This window comes from Copadichromis virginalis, linkage group LG3, assembly GCF_057382275.1.
Source record: "Copadichromis virginalis isolate Kocher_CV1m ecotype Utaka linkage group LG3, C_Virginalis_male_GT1.1, whole genome shotgun sequence".
Classification (NCBI taxonomy): Eukaryota; Metazoa; Chordata; class Actinopteri; order Cichliformes; family Cichlidae; genus Copadichromis; species Copadichromis virginalis.
In genome coordinates this window covers 37889816-37910920 of record NC_140620.1, presented here as the reverse complement: position 1 = coordinate 37910920, position 21105 = coordinate 37889816, and the positions used below count along the sequence as shown (strand labels likewise).

The following is a 21105-nucleotide window of genomic DNA, read 5'->3' as shown; positions in this document are numbered from 1 at the left end:
TTAGAGAGCAGTGTGTCATGCTTTATGAGATGAATCATCATTAGTCTGCAAAATCTGCACACGTCAGTGACCTAAAAACATAGATTTTCACAATACACAAAAGTCTATTACCACACGCTTCGAATGTGGGTTTTGGCGACCTGAAACATAAATGTTTCTGAAGCAACTTGTCTTGTTTAAATTTGCTATGGGCTATAAATAAAATAATAAAATAGGGTTTTGGACACTTTCCTCTAACACACACCACCACCTATCTAATAATAAATAAATAAATACATAACACAATTCTGTGGGCTACATACTCAACAAATAATACGTAAAAATATCGATCTCATCGTGCCAATATCGATCCATTACCAATACCGGCGTTGATATCGATACTATCGATATTAGGATCGCACATAAACAATAATCCTGCACTTGGATGTAAACGTGCCATCATTAATTGAGCCCCCCTCGCTTGTTGTTTGGGGGCTTTGTTCATCTGTAAAACACAAAGGCTCATGCGAGTCTCTGTGTGTGCTTGAGTCATTTTGGTGGCTCTTCTTTTGTGAGGATTCAGCATCCTCCCGGTGCAGCAGCAGCAGCAGCAGCCCTCCCCCTCTGCAGCCTCTCCAGCAGTATGCCCGACGTTCAAACGGAAGCAGGCGCTACCATTTTGAAACACAGCACCGCTTAGGTAAGATGGTAGATCCTTTTATTTAATCGCCTTTTCTGCACCCTTATTCTCATGTGGGAGCTCGTTAAAGCCCGCCGTCTAAAAGCTGTGAGGGGGCTGCTGGTTTCGGCGCTGTTGTAGGGACGGAGAGCTTTAGATCGCCTCGCCGTTTCACTGTGTTCATTCCTGTGCGGGAGGAAGAAGGGGAGGGAGAAAAAATGTGTTGTTACATTGTATCGATCTGCCACCGAGAGTCATACCGTTGTATCAGGTATTAGTATTGATCATCGACGCCTCGCAATAGGAAGTGAAAGTAAGTGTGTTTAATGCGTGTCCGTGGCTGTTTGGCTGTCGGGACTTTGTTTGGCTTTGCTTTGAATCGCCGAGCGGAACCAAACAAGCATCTCGCTCTCTCTCCCTCTCTCTCTCGTGTCTCCATTCACAAAAACACTGACAGCCTGTCCGACCAACTCGTCTCGTGTCTTTTGGGTATTTGTGAGCTGGTAAATAAAGCGAGCTGTGGGAAATATGTCGACTCAGCGCCGTGCTGCGTCATCACAAAGCAGCTTTCCCCCACCACCACCTCTGGTTTATGCTTCACTTGAACCCAGTGTTAGTGCAGCAGCCATACTGTATGTGAGCGGGGTTCACCCAGTATGGAGAGCGGGTATCTGTGGTGGTGCTGGTGGTGGTGCTGATGGTGTATTCGGTAAACTCAAACCAAAAAAACTAGAAACCCAGTTGTGTGGTGTTGGGGTGGGGAGGTGGGTTGTCCTGTAAAACATGTACAGGCTGAAGTGAAGGAGATCCCTACTATGCTCGCTTCTTGCTCCATATTTTTATTCTTGGGCCCTGTTCACGTTATTTACAACTGAAGAAATTCCTGGTGCAGCCAAACTGTCTTCTGATTGGCTGCCCCTCGCAAACAGAAGCTTCCTGTTAAATGCAGAAACAATTCAAAATCCTGCTCCTCACATACAAGGTCTTGGATATTCAGTCCCCATCTTATCTTAATAACCTTGTAGTACCATATAACCTTATTAGGGCAATTCGCTCTCGCTCTGCAGGCCTACTTGTTGTTCCTAGAGTATTTAAAAGTAGAATGGGAGGCAGAGCCTTCAGTTTTCAGGCCCCTCTTCTGTGGAACCAGCTTCCAGTTTGGATTCAGGAGACAGACACTATCTCTACTTTTCAGATTAGGCTTAAAACTTTCCTTTTTGATAAAGCATATAGTTAGGGCTGGACCAGGTGACCCTGACACCTCCCTTATTTATGCTGCAATAGGTGTAGGCTGTTGGGGGACTCCCATGATGCACTGAGTTGTTCTTCTTCAGTCACCTTTTTGAATCACTGTGTGTTTATACACCTCACTGGAACGATGTCAAGCTCTCTTCCACAGCATGTCTTTGTCACAGATGGCCGCCCCTCCCCGAGCCTGGTTCTGCTGGAGGTTTCTTCCTGTTAAAAGGGAGTTTTTCCTTCCCACTGTTGCCAAGTGCTTGCTCAAAATGATTGTTAAGCTTTTCTCTGGATAGTTATGGGGTCTTAAAATTACAATACAAAGCACCTTGAGGCGGCTGCTGCAGTGATTTGTCGCTATATAAACAAAACTAAATTTAAACCAAAGATGAGCGGAGCTTCTGTGCTCATATACAGAGGTGTGTCATCTTCGGGTCAGATTTAGTAATGTGTTACAGCACAAAGTGGTTTCTGGCATAGAAGGAAGTACTGTGTGTATTTAGAAAAGAGCCCAGTGACAAGATTGTGTGTAAGTGGACATGGAGGACGAGGTGGAGGAACTCTGAGACTTCTCAGACTGACCATGTTGGATATGTATGCTCGGAGTTCCTTTCTGAAGGTGCAAAATATAGGGAGGAAAATATATAAATCAAGTGTGCAAACTGGTTTACTGTTTGTGACACACAGTTTACTGCTAATTTAAGATTTAACGGAGGACAAAGCTTGCCCTATTTTTTGTGTTTAACATTGAAATGAACTGATTGCGCTTGTGCTTGGAAAACGGAACAACTTTTGTAAACCACACGCAAAACTTACCACACTTACAAGTACTATTTGGGGATTGCGCTAACATGCTTTTTCCACCCCGTTCAGTAATTGTGTCTTTAAACTGACTCTGAAACTGTGGACACAATCTCGCTGTCTGATGTCTAATGATTGAGAAGTCATTATCCAAAGAGCGTACGCGGGGTAATCCTCCTTTCTGACTCTCAGAATCACCAAATTTTGCATTACTGTTTGCTAAAGATCTGTTTTTCACTGTGTCAGTCTCATTTTTCTTTAACATAATTTTGTATTATTTTATCATATTCCATATAAAACTTTGTAAATATTCAATATGAGCCCCTGTCCTGTTTATTGTAGATTATACTACTTTTATTATTATTCTTAATGCTGCCGAAAACACGAAGCATTAATATGGGTAAAATACATCTTAAATGTAGCCAAAATCAAAGGTTTATTTACTCAGATAATTAATCATTAAGTAAAATATCCATCTATCTAGTCATCTTACAAAATTCACTTATTTTCTTTGCAGCATGACCTAAAACAAGAGACGCTGGGTCCACTGGAAGCGATTTGTTCCTCTCGTGTCACTTACAAACTGACGGCTCATCACTTGCAAACGTTCCAGGATCCGGTTGCCTAGGTAACCCACTAATATGCATACTGACAGGTCATATGGTAATCAACACTATCCTGTGCTCACACTGACAGTCGCCTGGAAGTTGAGAAAAGATGCTGAAGTCACCAGCTGTCCTCTTTCACTTTATGTGCTCCATGATCACCACATTGCTTCTGGTGTGGATGCATCTTAGGGCCGGGATTATGCTTTCCCCGTCAGTCCGCTAGGGTCCATTCAGGTCCGCTCCACATAAACGTCATCATCAAATGGTGAGCGAGTCCACAGTGGAGTATAGTCGAGGTCTTAGTCATCAGCAGGGTGTTTACCGAGGTCACAAAGCGAGGAAGCAGAAGACCATTTTCCAATAGAGGCCTACGCAACCAGAAACCACAGACGTCGCCCCCTGCTGGCTATTAATATGAATGCATGTTTGAGGCACTTTGACTTAGCTACTTATCAGAAAGTTGAACGCTACATCCATATTTGTGCCTGAGATGACCATATTAGGCATATTTCCTCTAGTGAGATCACACAGAACCAGGAATCGACAACACTGTATCAAACTGAGCTTTTAAGCCTGATTTATCTCACAGGGATTATTTCTACATATGTGGACCTCATTACAAGAAACTTTCACCACAATTAATATGAACATTCGGTGTTATAACGGTGTATGTGTGACAGAAAAATGAGGAAAACTGTGATAGGTTCTCTTTAAAGCACCCGGATTCATGAAAGTCACTATAAATGCGTCGTGAGTTTAGGAGCAGCACTGCTCCTTGAAGTTGTTGGTGCAAAATGCTCCTTTCGCCTGTGTCTCCTCTGTATGAGGGTGACTCATAGCTGCATGGGTAGTCACAGCCTGCTTCTCGCGAGTGAGAGCGACGTCTCCTTAAGCGAACTCTGTGATCTCTGTGGCATTTATTGTAAATGTTTAGCGGTTATTCGCTAGCACGATCTCCACTGCTCTGTTTTTACATAATATGACTTTATCTGACCTCAGCGGGCAACTCTGAGGCAAATCTGTGGTCAGTGTGGTATTCAATTTGAGGAATTTGAATGTTAATCTGCCTCCTCATTCATGCATAAAGGTTCTTTATCAAGAGTGTGTGTATATATGGGTGCGTTTAACGTTTTCTCCAAATAGCAAGTTTCTGGGTTTTTCTCTTTTACTCTTTAAGCTAAAAATTGATCGCTTCTTTCATCTGTGATTTTTTTTTTTAGTCGTCTAAAAATAAATAAAAGCTTTAGGCTTGAGATAATGACATTTCCAAGCTTTTGATGCTCATACACTGTGTCTGCTTTTCACCCCTGTAGTCTTCTCCTTGTCAGACTAACGCTGAGCCAAAGGTGTGTCTTCATGCTCACTCAGTAACTGTCACGTCTGGGGCAGCTGATAGTCATACCGTGTTGCTAATCCTTTCACTTATCTCTAAACAAACAGTCAAAGCGATGCTCCCTCTGTTTCTCCACAGCGCCATGGACAAGAGCCACACAGTGAAGCTCTTCGTGGGTAACCTGGCATTGGACACCACGCAGGAAGAGCTGTCGGCCATCTTCGAACCCTACGGTCAGGTGGTCAGCTGCAGCGTGCTGCGGCAGTTCGCCTTTGTGCATCTGCAGGGGGAGGGTGCTGCGGAGCGGGCCATCCGGGAGCTCAATGGACGGGAGTTTCGTGGTCGGAATTTGGTGGTGGAGGAATCGAGGGGGAGGCCGCTGCACTCCACCAAGGTGTTTGTGGGTAATCTGAGCGGCATGTGCACCACAGAAGACCTCCAGCAGCTGTTCCAGACGTTCGGGAAAGTCCTCGAATGTGACAAAGTCAAAGGTAAGCCAGGTCTCTACTCACAGTTGAAGTGAAGTTAAAGTTTAGATTCTGTTTTATGGTTTAATTACAGCTGCTGAATTGCTGGGAGCGCCTGAAAAAGACTGCAGAGTGCAAAGTTCAAAGTTAAAGCTAATGCCCCGATTGTAAAGTTGTGCACTTTCCTTTGGCACAGTTCATTTTCCTAGTAAGCAAATGTGATCCTTATTATTATCAGTGCACTGAATCACATCCAGCCATTGCTTTTCCACAGGCTATGCTTTTGTTCACATGGAAAACAAGGAAGATGCGCTACAGGCCATCGAAGCCCTGCACGGCACCTCCTTCAAGGGCCGGCCCCTGTCCGTAGAGCTCTCCAAGGTCCAGCCCAGCAAGCAGGCGCCGACGGGGAAGATCCCGTGTGTGAACTGTGGGAAGCAGGGCCACTATGCTGGAGAATGCCCTGTGGGGAAACCTTCTCTGGAGCAGTACCAGAGTCAGGCAGCGGTCTTGGCTGCTGCCGCCGCTGCGGCCGCCGGCCTACCGCTGCAGGTCCAGCAAAGCGTGCACAATTCAGTCTACAACACCTCCACCTTTGATCCCACTTATGCTGCTCTCACAGGGATTACCACCGGGACACGCACAGATGGGAACCCGGTAAATCCAGCTGTTTATGGTGCCCTTGCCAGCCAGGTGTACGGTGCCAACGTTGCCAATCAGCTTTACGGAACGGTGGCCAATCAGGCCGCTCTCACGTCAGGGGCCACGCAGGTATACAGCTCCATGACACCTAATATTTACGGTCAGGTGGCTGCGTCCCCAGCAGCCGCCGCTGCTGCTGCCGCCGCTGCCGCTGCCTACACAACTCCGGTTTACACCCCGACAATGGCCAACCACCCCGTCTATCTGGCCGCGGCTCCTGGGATAGAAATGCCAACAGCGGCAGCCGCCATTAATCCTGCCTACTCTGTAGCGCCTGCGATTTACAGCGCCGCCGCACCAGCCTACGCTCAGTTAAGCGCCATGGGAGCAGCGGACCCGACTACGGCTATCTTTGAGGCTGCCAGGCAGGCGCATTACTTCGCCCAGGGCCAGCAGGTTGTGGCTGAGCAGCAGACGGCAGCTGCCGCCACAGCAGCAGCTGTGGCAAAGTCCGGAGAGAGGGATCGCAGTCCACTGCGAAGGTCGGCACCTCTGCTTCCGGACCCTGTGATGAAGCCATTTATGTACCAGAGGGCCAAGCCACGCCGTCCCCTGCTCCCCACGCCAGCTGGTCGAGCAGCTGAAGAGGCAGTGGAAGCCGCAGAAGACCCCATGGCCAGGTAGGATATAATCTTTGATTCTGTTTCCTGCTAAGCAGCAGATGTGAAATAATGACAGAGATCGTTAACCTTTACAAATCTGATGTTGTTCTTGTGGTTTTAGCTCGTGGTTCACTGTTCACTGCAAACTATTTTCTCTTCAACTAAATTTGTCCTTAACCTAACCATCTCTGTCCTCCCCCGTCTTAGGTACTACGCGGAGTACTACCAGCAGCTCCAGCAGTACCCACAGTTCCAGTATGCCTACGCATCACCGAGCGCAGTGACCGCCATCCCTGGCATGCCGGGAATGCAGGCCATGCAAGCGGTCCAAGCAGTTCAGGCTGTCCCCGCGATGCAAGCCCAGCCCGTCACCACGCTGGACGCACTCAGGCCAGTGGTCCCCGCCGCTGCGGCAGTGGCAGCCGCCATGGCTGCGCCCAGGGTGTATGAGCCGCCGTTGCCGCCGCCCACGCGCAAGGAGGCCATCCTCCGCCGCCCCGAACTCTCCCTTCACACGCCTGAGCCCCCCTTCCGATAGTCGCACACAACTCTCTGCCCGCCCCTCCCTCTTTGCCCTGAACCCCTCCCACCCTTCACCCTCCCTCACCCGCCCCAATCTCCTCTTCCAACCCCAAACTTGACCACCTTACAGCAGCTGTATGTACGTGTGTGTGTGTGTGTGTCTGGGGGCTCTAAGTGTGTGGTATTAAACTGGGGACTCCTTGGTTTATTAACCTGCTTTAGGAGAAACTTGATACGCCAGCCTTGGTTCAGTTTGCACGCACACACAGTGCAGCCACCGAAAGGGAGGCTTTCATCTGTCGCGCGGGCATTCTTTGTGCTTCTCAGTTTTACTTTTTTATCGTGCCAGTCTCACACGTGTGCCAGTATTAGGCCGACCCGCTCGGCCGTTTCATATATGCCTTTATTTCCGCAAACCCAGTTATGATTTTCTAAGGCCGAGACCTTCGATTGACGACATCAGCCATCCTCCTTAGGCCTAGATGATCAGTTAGGGCAGCTAATTTGAAACCTTTTTTGCCTTATGTTGAAGAGTTTCAATTTGCAACGTAACCAGATGGAAAGTCAGGGCGACGCTCTCGCGCGTGACGGCTGCGCTGCGTCGCGTCCGGCCGAACCAAGGTTGAGTCTTCTTTGTTTTTTGGTTTGTTTGGGGTTTTTTTTCGAGGGACGTTTTGTCTTGAATGTGACGTGGGCTGTGACGCGTGTGAGCGAGTGAGAGGTGAGGGCTTGCTGACCTTGCAGCGCACAAACGCAGCAGCAAAAAAAGAAAATAAAACTTTGCCGAAAAGGAAAGGAGAGAAAAAAAAGAGTAAAGCACACATAAACGTACTGTAATGTATGTTTGGATCTCCCCTTTGACTCCCTTTTTTTTTTTCTGAACCCCCCCTCCTCCCCTCCCGCTCCACCCTTACTCTAACTGCAGCAATGAAAGACACTGCTTCACCTCTCCCTCTCTCGCTCTTTGTAATTACAGCTGCCTACCTCTTACAGCAAATTTCAATGTCTATTCTTTTCTATTGTGTTCTCTTATATTGTCGGCAGTTCCCGCTCCTTGTAAAGGGACAGGGTCAGCAGTTTAGAGGGGGAGGAGCCAGATATTACCGACAGTGACTTTTTTTTGTAGATGTTCCGTATGGAGTCCATCATTTTCAGAGGCCTTTTTTAAAAATAGTGTAAATGTGTTTTTTGTTGTTTACCTGTGACGTAAGTCAGCCTGGGATGTGATGAACTGTAAACGGTGGTGAAAGGAGGGAGAAAAAAATCAATGTGTTACTACTGAGGGAGCAGTTTACAAAAGGATCTTTTAATCGCATCCTGTTGGAAACCACGATGGTATGTGACAAGCTCAATCATGTGCCTATAAAGCCTCGAGTGAAGTGCATTAAGTGGAGGGACCTCCCATTTTTAAGTGCTTTTGACATTATTTTTTAATCATTTCAAGGAGGGCGGGGGGAGCCCGACCTCCAGAGCTTTAGTATCCAGAAGGCTTGGAGAGCGAGCGAAGCTTTCTCTGGGATTTGTTTCACAGCTCTTAAAAGAAAAAGCCACAAACCGAGCCTTCACGGGTTCGTTACTTTACTAACTGCTGGTTAAAGCAGAAACGACAGTGATAGCACCAATGAAGTGAGAGGTGGGGCAGCGTCGTCCACGTGCTTCTTTGACCCTCCGAATACCAGACCAGCTTTAGATTGCGATTGCAAAAAAGGGAAAAGAGCGAAAGTGTCTGTTTTAATATATCTGTTAGAGCTTGTAGAACTGGACTTTGACGAGTGGCAAATCCCACCCGCGTAGCTCTGCGTTTCATTAAAACAGCCACTTTCAAAGTATTTTGCAACTGCTATGTGACGGCGGTCTGCTGCACACGCCCCTTTACTGCCCTCCCGTTCCCCCCTCCTCCTCCCCTCCTCTCTCTCCCCCTGTGTTTTTTTTTTCTTTCTTTCTTTCTTTTTGTTTTTTAGCGGTTGAGCGACTTCTTTGCATCTCACGGTGTAATCTCTCTCTGTGTCGTATATACAGAACACATACCAGTTGCATCCTTTGTAGAACTATGTGGTTTGCGAAATGTCTTGTTTGCCATGTTTGAGATCGTATTTTTTAGAGAAGTATTTTCATTTTTTTTTTTGCCTTCTTTTTAAGAAAAATATAAAAAGTCAAAAGTTAAAAAAAAAAATCATTCAAAAAAAAAATCAGCATGCTTTTTATTGAGAATATGTATTACTATAAACCTTATTATAATAAAGAATGTTTTGGCTGACACTAATGTGGTAAAAGAAAGCAAAGGGTTTGGACATTTCCCCTTCTTCTTCTTCTTCTTGTTTATGTTGTTCTTCTCCCACTATCTGTTTCTCTTGTGTAAAATGACCACCAGACCCATTTGACTGGGGACCCAAGGGGGAGACAGGTGTAGATGCTGGCCCAGCTTTGCTCTCTTTGGTCGGGGTAAGTGCAGGTTGGTGCTCCTTTCCTCTCTCCAGCCTCTCAAACTCAGTGCAAACCAACTCAACCAAAGGGTTTTGGGGTTCATTTGCATTTGAGAACATGCATTTCAGCGATTCGTTCTGGCTCTGTAACATTAAAAGTTAAAAAAAGGATTTTTCTTGTAGAAATGATGTTTTGGCACAGTGAGAGCTGGGGAGAGGCACACAGATAGAATGGCCTGGGTGCATTTTGATCTGTGGAGCAGTCCTGTTTCCTTGGGCGGGGGGGTTTGATGGGTGTGTGTCTGGTCTGGTCTGGTATCTCCCCTGCTGTACCAAATTCTCCCTCTCCGTGTGTCTCTGTGTCCTCTCTGCTCTCAGACCTGCATGTGTGATAATCTGTAACTCTGCCGCACAAACAAACAAACAAACAAACAAGCCCCACGTCAGTCCAGCTCTTGACTAACTATCTCAACTGAAATAGGTCACCGTGCCGCCTGGAACGGCTGGGGTGCAGCCGTGCGTGAGCGTGGCGGCGTGAGCCATGGGGACGACTTTTAGCGCGACGCCAACGCAGCGGGAACTCGTTCTCTCTCTCTCTTCACCACCAAGGTAAATAAAAAAAGTTTACAAAAAAACAAAACGCAACAACAGCAGGAAAGAAATCCTAAAGAGCACTGACTTCCCCTCTCCCAACCTGCCGCCCCCTCCTTTGACTGTGCCTTGAACAAACACTCCTTCCCCACCTCCCTCCTCTCCACACTGCCATCGCCACCTTCCTCCCCCACCTCCCCCAGTCCGTAACTCCTCCTCTGCTGCAGTGGCGGTGCCGCGGCTACAGCCTTGGGCTTCTCCTCTGTGGGTTTGGTGGGCAGGGTTTGGGTGGGGTTAGGACCCCTGCACAGGTCTCAGTCAAGTCTTGCAATCAGCTTTAGGAGGCGACTGGCGCGCCCTCTCTGTCCTGCTGGTGTGTGTCTGTGTGTGTGTGTGTTAAAGAGAAAACAGCTTCTTTTTTTGTTTGTCTATTTTTCTGTGGGCGGTATTTCATTGATTGGTGAGGCTTGACACCCCCACCCCACACACCCTCCCCCCTGCCCTCGCCACCGCCGTATTCGCCGCCCTTGCCCCTTCCCTGCCCGCCCCGGTTCCCTCCTTCTTCCCCCTTCCCTCTCTCATACCTCCTCCTCCTTAACCCCGCCCTCCTGTGCGCCTCTCCTTTCCGCCGTTCACACACAAATACACAGCGCTTTTTTTTTTTTTCTTCCCCCCCTACTCCCGCCGCCACCGCCGTCGCCACCACCACCACCTTGGATCTGGGTTTGTGGCTCTGGCTCGGACTCAGACTTCCCAGAACCACCCACCTAAACCCAAACTACCCACCCACCCTCCTTTTGTTACCGTAGTGGCCTGGGCGTGCCAACGGACAGTGTATGTGTGGTGGCCCGCCGCCGGACTCAGTAACACGACACAGAGAGACTTCAGTGTTGGACGAGCCGCTTTGCTGAAACTGTTGAATGATGGGTTTGCGCCACACAGCTGTGGAAGGAATCGTAACTCCCATAAGACCTTAGCACCATGACAAAACGAGATAAACCAACAGGGGGTTTGCCTTGGGTCCCTCACAGCCTGTGTGCCAATCAGAAACGTCCTATAAGATCGGCTAATGAGGCCAGTCTGACCTGTAGATTCTCACCAATCTCGGGACTCCTGTAGGACTTTTCTGGTACGGCAGCTCTGTTTCTCTAATCCTAGTGTCAGCTGGACCGGCTGGATATGTGCTATGAGTGACTTGTATGAGGTGTGGCTATTAAATAATGAGACGTCACACCGGTTTGACTCACAGAAGCTCTGTTTTGTTGTTTAACAGCCACGCCTCGTCTACATTCTTACCTGTTAAGACTATTGATGCACACACACAGTCCCGCACACACTCGCTGTATGTCAGATGAGTTTGTCCCACATTTGCTCCGACCGCTGCGAGACGGAGTCGAGACAAGCGTGGCGCTGCCTTTCTGTCCGCCTAACAAACTAAAAGGAGGTGGGGAGGATTGAGTAGATGACTTACTGATAAGGTGAGTTGGTAGTGGAAGGATCCTTTGGCCCAATGCTACTTTCTAACCTCACCTTTCTGATCTTGGAGCATCCCATAATAGAGTCACTGGCCAGAACCTTATCAAAAGAGAACGTTGTCGCACACAGTGTCTGTGCTAATAATAACGAGCCCTAGAATCTGATGTCTCTGTTGCTTGGATACAAAGTGCAAAAAAAACTGATTTTTTTTTTGCATTCACAGACACATTAAGTTTTTTTTAAAAAACACAAATGATGAGTTCATCATGTGTGGATGCATTTAGAGGCACATAGAGGCCAGTTTTATTTCTCTCCAAAGGACCGCTGTGTAGGACTTAGTGGCGTTCGAGGACTGGACGTGTAGTGCAGGATCCATAGTCCTACATTAGTGCACATTTGCCTAGAAGGAAGGATTGTGGGTATTTGACAGATGCAGAGGCCATGTGTAGATGTGGTGAAAGACCAAAAAGCACATATCCTGATATCCTGAATGCTGATTGGCCGAAAAGCTGGCTCGAACAGGAAAGGGAGCAATAGTGCAGTTCACCACAAAGAGGAACAACTGTGTCCATTTTCATTGCTTTCAGTCACTCGGTTTCACTTTACTACAAAGGACCAACGAAAGCACAAAAACGAGGGTAGCCTGTGTCACTAAATGCTGCACACATTTACAACCAGGCTGCCATGGCAACAGCACGCAACCACAGCGTGAAGTTGTGAGTCTGCAGACCTCAGCGTAGCACAGATTAGAGAAAACGTGAAGGGCTCTTTACACTAGTGAAAACAAACACAACTATGAGTACTGCATGTAATACTGTATGTAATATAGTCACAGGCGATTGCCCCCTCCCTGAGCATGGTCCGTCTGGAGGTTTCTTCCTGTTAAAAGGGAGTTTTTCCTTCCCACTGTCGCCAAAGTGCTTGCTCAAAGAGGGTCGTCTGATCGTTGGGGTCCTCTCTGTTAATGTAGGGTGTTACCTTCCAATCTAAAGCACCTTGAGGCGACTGCTGTTGTGATTTGGCGCTATATCGATAAAATTGAACTGAGTACTGTATTCTGTTTCCACGAGTAAATCCTACACACTGGTCCTTTAAGCAGTGCAGCTGATGAAACCCCTCCTCAGCCTCCATGATCAGGGCACACCGTGCTCCAGTTTTTTTTCCCCCTCCAGCCACCTCACCCCTCCCCTCCAACTCTGCCGGCTCCTCACTAAAAAGGCTTCTTCTGGTGCTTGTGAGTCTAGGCTTCCCGTGCTTGGGTGAATGCAGCCACGCATCTCTTAAACACCCCGACCCCCCCGCGCACCCTCTTGCTCTGAATTCACAGACAGAGCTGCAGCCTCCTCTCTACTTCCACTTCCTCACCCAAACTCCCCCTGCCTTCTGTGGTTTGGACAGCTGAAGAACTGAGATACTCTACACACACACACACACACACACACACACACATTTATATAGATATATATTTGTGTATTGTGTTGTTTTTTTGATGGGATCCCACAGGGTACAGCAGACACCGGCAGAGATGTACATCGGGAACAGAACCCACTCCGGCTTAGGTTTGAGCCCAGCCGTCACACTGTAGACCGTGATGCCTTTTTTAGTTGAAGCAGGTTTCATTAACGAGACTTTTCTAGGTCATCTAGCACAGATGTGAATCACAGAATCACACTTCTAATGATGCTTATCCTCTCTTCAGATAAAAGCGTCAGGAGTGTCTTATCTCACACGTTACCTCGTATAGAGGGGGGCAGACAGCATGTGAATGCCAGCAGGATGCAGTGCAGCTCAATACAAAAATCACTGCATTTATTGATCATTTATAAGGTTTTTTTCCCCTCATAACTGCAGTAATAGTGTGTTGGCTGGCATTAGAGTGAAAGGCGTTCATGTTATTTTGTCCACCCTTCTGCCCTTATATGATTACAGGCCACCTGAGGCCAAGCCCATCTTTTTTTTTCTCCCTCTCCACGGACCATTTCATTGTCAGCAGTCCCACGGTGGCATTATGTTTAGCCATTTCAGTTCCCTCGTCTCAGCGGCTGCTCAGTCACAAACCTAATTGTAACCACAAATAGTCGCGCAGTAGCTAAGCTTCTTCAAGTAGGTTAATGGACCAAGCTTAGTGTAGTTAAACGAAACGCCTCAGTTAATTACAATATTAATCGTTCTAGTTTCCAAAGACGTCAGGGGTGACAGAATAGTGTGTCATCTCAAGAGGAGAGCAATCGGGATCTGCTCCTCTTTCAAAGAAATCGAATCCAGCACAACGCTGAACGATGAGGGGATTTTCACACCGTGAATGTCGGATCAAACATTTGCGTCAACATGTTTACTGTGAATGACAAATCCTGATATGAAGACAATTATACTGTATGGTTGTGTGTGCATATATTTATGCCTTTTGGTCTGTATTTCTTAAGATGTTGAGGTATTTTTTTTCAGTCTGCATGAACAAAAATCATGAATAAATCTTTTTGTTTCTCATATAATTTGCCTGAGTTTGTTGTTATTTGGTGCTTGATCCTTTGCTGTGTAGTTTAGGACAGCAGGAACTATGCATTTTACCTGCAGCCTAATTTTAGAGTGAGGAATAAGATGGCGTGAGCTGCTGCCAGTGAGAGCAGTGCAGGGAGGAGCTGCTTTGCCTGGGGTTAGATTGAGCTGGAGCCAGAGGGGAGAAGTTGTCAAAATCTCAGAAATGGGTGTCTTAATTTTATTGACTCATGTGGGGTTTGTTTTTTGTTTTTTAAAGAATACATGACTCAGTTGTTTGAATTTGTAGGTAGGCTGAAAGCACAGAGGCCTGGCTTTGCCATTGAGGATCATTAACAGCAACAGGTGCATTGCACAGGCCATAAAAACCTCTCTGCTGAAAGGAGGCGTTATTGACATACTTCCACACCACTCACGAGCCCCCTCATCCCTACCCGCGGGAGACCACCCCGCCTTTCACACCTTTTTAGGCCCAGAACCTGATACCCACGCTGTCGGTTCCCATACTTATTGGGGTGCGGTCACGTGTGCCACTTTTGACCAGGAAAGGAGCACCGGCCAGCAGGGTCTTCTGGTAGTGGGAGCACCACCTCCGCACAGGCACCTCGCACCAGTGGAGTCTGGTCTCTGCAGCCCCTAACTCTCTCTCTCCCCCCGCGAAAGCGAGACCTCTAAGTCTCAAGGAGGTTGTTTGGCCTCACGGCGTCATCTTCGTCGTTTCTATTGCTGATTATTTTTTTTATTACCAATAAGCTGAGGGGGACGCGTAAAGTCCTGACTGAGGCGGAACCATGACAGCTGTCGAAACCCAAATAACATACACCAACTCCTACACGATCCAACATGAAGACGCGTACATGACCCAGGAGGAGGACTGGGACAGGGATCTGCTGCTGGACCCCGCCTGGGAGAAGCAGCAGCGGAAGGTAGGTTTGGATAAAGCGGTTTCGAGTAGCGCTTGTACCGACGTGCGTAATTACGCACAGATCGAACCTCTTCGCTCGCATTCAAGTCAGTGAGCGGCGCTTTTTAAAAAAAAATGCTTTTAACACGTTAACAAGGCAGACTGAATTTAATTTGGGAGTCAGTGGTGTTGGTCTAATTGTGTGAAGTCTAATATGAAACTGCGCCTTCGCTGGCCTCACACCTGGCACTTCAGTCCTGCTTGAAGCTGTGTGGGCAGATATTTTAGGCTGTGGAACTTTCTCAGTGTTGTCTTTCAGTTACCCCTGATTGCCTTGCAGACTGTCTAAATATATTACCACCTCCCGGAGGTTTTTGTTTTCTTACTTTGCCTGCGTTTTTTACTTAACTTTTAAAGTACATGCGAGTTTATAGGGATATAAGGACATTAAGCCAACCTGGAGATAAGGATGCAAAGGATGGCGTAAAAGCAGAGGGGAAATACTCACAATAATTATACCATTTGTTAAGTTACATTAGACCAATATAAGTATGCCTTTTTTAATTATCTATACCACAACTTCCTGTTAAAACAGCCTGTTATGTTACTGAGGAATATTACATTTTATGACTTAAAAAGTAAAGCAACAACTCTTAAAGTATGTCTTTAATCTTATTTTGAAACCCATACTGAACGAGAGTTGGGGCGGGGTGGGGTTAGGCCAACCTTTAAGGTCGCATGGAGAAAGAGCATGACAGGTGTGTTTAATGAGCTGCTGGAGCAAAAGTCAAGTGACACAGGTGATGTCTGGCACGGCACACTGGGACAAAAACAACACTGGCAAAGGTTAATGAGCTACACTTTTGTCTTTGAGGTGTTCACCTTGCACACAAATGACCCACTGCGATGTTTCAGTTCAGTGAACAGACTGAACTGATTTTCATGTTTGGTATTTTTGATCCTAAGGGTTTGTAATTGGTCGCCATGTTGGATGACCACAGCCTTCACCTACCAGGAAGCCCGGGCTGGAAATAGCCATCAGGAAGATTTCTGTTTCATATAATGAAAGAGAGCTACTAAAACATATTCAAATTAAACAGGAAGTTTCAGCTGTTTGCCGCACCTGACTCAAAGTCATTAGCCTTCTCTTCCTAGCTGGCATGTCAGAAATGCAAAGGGAGCAAGGATACATTCAGTTAACATGATTTCATAGAGATGTTAATCCTGTAAAACCAGAAATAATTACCAGCAAATTTTAAGCTCGATTTTTTTTTTTTATTGAATCTGGAAAAAAGAGAGTAAAAATAATTGTGCATATATGAGAGTTAAGTTGTATCATTTTTAGCTACATTTGGCTTTTTTGTATAATTTATTGCTCACAGCCTGTTAAACAAAGACATGTTTTAATATAGTCAAAAGAAACTCATAAAATGTGATACAGTTAATGTTATAAGGTTTCACTTTTTTTTTTAAAGGTTTTCTTGTGTTGCTGTACAGTTTGGCTCAAGAAAAGTAAAAGCTGAGACTTTGGCTTCAGCTAATGCAGAGACGGCACATGACTTTACTCTAAAGATGACACATTTGGACAAATGAGGTTTAAATCAGCAATAGAACCTTCAAAAAGTTCAACATAACTTCCAGCTGCTGTTTGTGTTCAGCTGAAGAGAGCAAAAAGAAAAATCACCTTTGTGAAATATGTCTAATATTCTTTTTGAGTATTTCAGGAATCGCATGCTTCTATTCCCATCTCTGACAGTTATTGAAGTGTAGGGACCGTGCTTGCTTCCATATCCTGCTGTACTCAAAGACATAACCTAATCTAACCTGTAACCAGCACCTAATCTGGGTATAGATCAGTGAAACGGGCACATTTTACGGCATCAGCTGCAGTGAATCTGCAGAATTCTTCCGTCAATGAAAAATGTCTCCCAGAGCTGAAGCGCAGTGACAGGCTGAGAGACCTCAACAGATGGTAGCAGAGAGGAGAGAGAGAGATGGATGGCAAGGCTGTTAAGTATACACCCCGGGTTGGTTTCACAGACCCACAAATAAACGTCTTCCTAAAAATACTTCTTAACTTGCTTGGCTCCAACTTGCCCCCCTCCCCCGCTTACTTTCTCTTTATCGCTGTGTCTTTTCTTTGAAAACTTCCTTCGCCACCATTTTTGGAATATTTGCACATCTCTTGTGATTGTGCCTTTTTTAAACTGATTAAAAATGTTGCCTTTCTTACTTTGTCTCATGCGGACCACCAGCCTTTTACGCTCGGGGTCATAAAACAGGCCTTGAATAAACCTCTACAGCCCAGCGAGTCTTTAGTCTTCACCCCTCATCCTCCCCGGGGAGCCGGTCATGGTACTCCACTGCCGTCCTTGGCATGTAAAATCTAGCTTAAGGAGCTGATATCAGCCCATAAATATAGCCGGCGCTTCATTCTGCAGTGCCGAGAATATGAAAGGGAAGCCTCGAAGCACCTGTTGTCTCCTCTGTCCCTGAAATTTCAGTGGAAAAAGCCGCTCACCACTTGCTGCAGTAGTAAAATGTTTGTCAACACACAGTGATGCCGAATCTGATACCACACATTAGAAATGGTGTGTGTCTGAATTGTACATGCTGACACTGGTTTATATTTATCATAGAGCATGGCTCCTTCTTTGCTAACTAAGTGATTCATGACTTGATTTGGACAAGGCATTTGATTTAAGAGGAGCTGGCAAAAATTGTGTTAGATATTGCATCTAGGGGAAAGCTGTCGGAAGGAAATATGAGATATGAAAGGCCGGAGTGATGAGATCTGGCTGCATCTTATCTTGGCGAGCTTCTCTCCTCAAAGCAACTATAATCCTGGAAATAAGGAGGGCTGATCCAAGTGGATGGAGGAAACCGGTCCGGTTAGAGCCAGAAGTTCTTTTCGTGGGCTTTCGGAGCTTTATTGATGTCTGCCTCAAACAGATGACAGGCTGACAGGTCCAGCTCCACCGCATCTGCAAAAAGAAGTGATTGCTGTAGGCGCAATCAATATCTGTTTAAAGATTTACTCTCACTGCAGAGGGCTGCAGAAGACTGCGCTCACAAGAACACATGGAATGGCTTTTTATTTGAAAAGGCGATGCTTTCGTCCTCCTGTGCAGTAGATCCCTCTGTTGGCACGCAGCACTGAGCTAACTAGAAAGTAGAAACTATCATTATGCTAAAAAATAAATAAATGAATAAAGATTCAGTGCTATGACTTAAGTCATCTTCTGTTTCACATTGTTAAAGAGTTCAGCTGCTAATTCACTAAGTAAAGCTGCCTGGTGACGCTCATGTTAGCAGTAATCTAAAAATATCCATTACATGAGGTTATCAGCAGCCGTGTGCTTAGCTGACCTGTTAGCAATAAAAGCTCAGTATACGTACACACAGAAGAAATTAGACTGGGCAAGTTGAAAAGTATTTAAAAAGAATAATAATCATTTATTTTTCCCCGCACTGACACACTGTTGGTAATATAGGAGAGGTGGCTTAAACTGATACCTAGTTTTAGCCTAGCTTCCATGTGCCCACACAGAACTGTCTGTGCAGCCGTACTAAAGACGGATCGATATCTTAGGCGACTATAACATTCAGTATTAACCAATCACAGATAAGAGTGGTGCCAAGTCGAGCTGTGTCTTCTAGTTAAGTTGCTATTTTTTTTACGATCAGTAGCTGGTAAGACTCCGTGATTTTTTTTTTCTCCCCTTTTCAGTATTTTCCCTCAACCCCTAACCAGTCTCAGCAGATGGCCCCGCCCCTCCCTGAGCCTGGCTCTGCTGGAGGTTTCTTCCTGTTAAAAGGGAGTTTTTCCTTCCCACTGTTGCCAAAGTGCTCACTCATCTTCTGATTGTTGGGTTTTCTCTATTATTGTAGAGTCTTTACCTTAGAGTATCAAGCCCCTTGAGGGAACTGCTGTGATCAAGTGCTACAGTAATACAATTGAATTGAATTACACTAACACACTATTTTAATCGAGATCTAATGAATGGGTGTTCGACGAAGTATCGGGGGAGGACAAGTTCTGCGTGATGAGGCCCAATCAGGAGTAAAATGCAGGTATCTGTGTCATCTCCACTCCAACACAACACATCATGTTCTTGTTCTGCAAACAGAAGCATAATTAGAAAAGGGGAAACAATCATATAGAAAAACCTTTTTCACAAATCCTGTTGGAAAACACACTAAATCTCTCAACATGTTAGAAAAAGAGAAATCTGCAAAAAATTTGGGCTAAATTTAATCAGTTCCCCCGTGCACATCGAGGCCTTTGTAAAAACGCAACAACAGCCTCTAGACATGTTTTAAAGTAGAATTCTATTATTAAGTGGAAGCCTCTCATAGTCTATCATATCATAGTGTTTGTTTATTTTCATTTTCTACAGCAGCACTGAGTTTGTCCAGTCATCTCACATTAAGTGATCTTCAACCTAATTCTAAGATCAGATCTTTATTTAACATCTTTGTTGTCATTGTTGCAGAATCAATGAGAAATTGTTTAGCAGCACAGATCTAAACTATATATTAATAACAATATAAAAATATACACTCTCACACAGACTTACAATATGGTGCAACATCATAATTATGAACTCTGCTTCTAAGATTTGCAGTGAAACATTTGTTTTCTCTCTGCTTTCCTGTTGCGTTACATTTTCTTTCACACGGTACAAAATGAAGTGGTCCAAACAGCGTCCACCATCAGAGCCAACTGTTATGACGTTAGATTGAGTAATGTGATATTTACCCACTCAGCCTAATGTAAAGTCCTTCTGTGTGGGCCAGGAGAGATCTTAACAGGCTGAATAATCCAGTCTATTCTTGTCTAATCTCATTTTATTACATTTCAACGAGGGATCACCAGCGTGGCAGGCAGACCGGGTCGTTGATATCTCATACTTGATGCTCGGAGACGGCGCTAAAGCAGTGGACCTCCTCAGAGACGACGATTTGAAAAAGCATCATGCGGACATTTATGTTAAAAAATGAATCTCCAAAGATTAGCGACATTAATTATGCCTTAAATGTCAGCAATGCTGCAGCACGGCTCCACATAAAAGCTACTTATCAACTTTTCAATGCTTCAGCAGCCTGGCTGCTGTCTGCTACCTCGATGCTCATCGTTAAACTCAACAATCACAGCATCATCGAAGCATTTGCATCATATATCATCAAGTGAGTTGATGAAAAAAGGTAACAGAATGGAGCAGAGAGTCTTTCTAGAGACTTCATCTGCTCCACTTTATAATAATTTGCATCTTTATTGCAGATCTGATTTGTAATTTGGCTCATCAGGCCCCCTTTACTCATCCCTGCTCACCGCCTGTGCTTCTCTACCTAATCCCAAGATGCATCTGAGAGAAGAGGCATCTTACGTTCCCCTCCCATAATTCACTCAGTCATGTGACATGTGAAGGAACAGTAACACCGCTAATGTGATCGCAGTGTGTTTTAATTTCCCAGACCTGTGGAGCTTGCACTTATTTAGGAGCTCAGAGGAGACGTTTTGGTGCTCGCAGCCAAAGAAAAATTGACAGGGATGCCATCTGAAACATAGTTGCTGCTTCTACAACGCTTTATCACAATAAAGCCCTTTGTCGTATCTGTATTGATCACTAAATAAGACATTTCTTAAAACAAGAGAATTGCCCTGCAAACTTTGCAGAACTTTTTCAGTTTTACTCTTAAATTGTGTCCATGTATACTGTATCTGTTTTTGTGCACCTGTATGAGAGCTCAACGTAAGCGGAGAGGTGAGAGAGCCCGCAGTCAGATCAAATAGCAGTTGCTATTCCAGAAGTTGTGTCCATGTAGGGAGGCTTCTATAAACTGCTTTAGTGCAGGCGCAGGAGCCCGAGGAGGCAGTGGGAATGGCTGAGGACTGTATCTCTTATGTGTGTGTGTGCGTGTGTGTGTGGAGGGCTACTTCTTCATGGTGTTACACTGTATGCACTGCATGATTTGTGAGTTCTTGTAAGGAATGAAACAGTCTGACGGCAGAAAGTTGTTGCAAAGTCTTGTAACGGTAAAAGCAGATACATGATACGAGCATGGTGCAGCGTCGGAGTCAAAAGAAGAAACGGTGATTGATGAGCTGTGAGAGCCGCCATCTTGATCTAATCACAGCCTGTATGGAATAAAAGGGTTTAAAGTGGTAGATGAAAACTGCCGGAGTGACCACGGCGGTGCTGCCTTGCAGTTCTGTGCATCAAACTGAGCTAAAGCAGCACGCAGGTATGTTTGAGTTTCACACCTCCCAGTTTCAGCT

At 45.7% G+C, this 21105-nt stretch overlaps 2 protein-coding genes across 8 annotated transcripts in view; both read left to right on the top strand.

The window, feature by feature from the left end:
• Positions 1-432: 432 nt before the first annotated feature.
• rbm14b (RNA binding motif protein 14b) lies at positions 433-13914 on the top strand. 7 transcript variants are annotated; one of them, XR_014918829.1, is made up of 6 exons: positions 433-679; positions 3216-3326; positions 4778-5130; positions 5381-6428; positions 6618-9374; positions 9837-13914. XR_014918829.1 is itself a non-coding variant. In XM_085450964.1 (5 exons), exons 3-5 carry the CDS (start codon positions 4782-4784, stop codon positions 6946-6948), a joined length of 1728 nt encoding a protein of 575 aa, XP_085307090.1. In that variant the 5' UTR covers positions 433-679; positions 3216-3326; positions 4778-4781; the 3' UTR covers positions 6949-13914. The 7 variants fall into 7 exon arrangements, 4 of the variants coding, with proteins under 4 accessions (XP_085307090.1, XP_085307093.1, XP_085307092.1 ...); XR_014918831.1 differs by having other exon boundaries at positions 6618-9964; positions 10756-13914; XR_014918830.1 differs by having other exon boundaries at positions 6618-9964; positions 10695-13914.
• A 528-nt stretch (positions 13915-14442) lies between these two features.
• actn3b (actinin alpha 3b) overlaps positions 14443-21105 on the top strand; it is a 36941-nt gene continuing 30278 nt past the window's right edge. Inside the window, exon 1 of the mRNA XM_085450957.1 lies at positions 14443-14844. Within this exon, the coding sequence (XP_085307083.1) occupies positions 14710-14844 (135 nt within the window). The 5' untranslated portion in view covers positions 14443-14709. The remainder of the gene's footprint in view (positions 14845-21105) is intronic.

What these genes read in the sequence shown, in the direction of transcription:
- rbm14b (XM_085450967.1), top strand. Translation starts at nt 4,782, where the DNA reads ATGGACAAGAGCCACACAGTGAAGCTCTTCGTGGGTAACCTGGCATTG. An exon ending in CGAATGTGACAAAGTCAAAG is followed by an intron (nt 5,131 to 5,380) that starts GTAAGCCAGGTC and finishes GCTTTTCCACAG; the next exon opens with GCTATGCTTTTGTTCACATG. An exon ending in GCAGAAGACCCCATGGCCAG is followed by an intron (nt 6,429 to 6,617) that starts GTAGGATATAAT and finishes CCCCCGTCTTAG; the next exon opens with GTACTACGCGGAGTACTACC.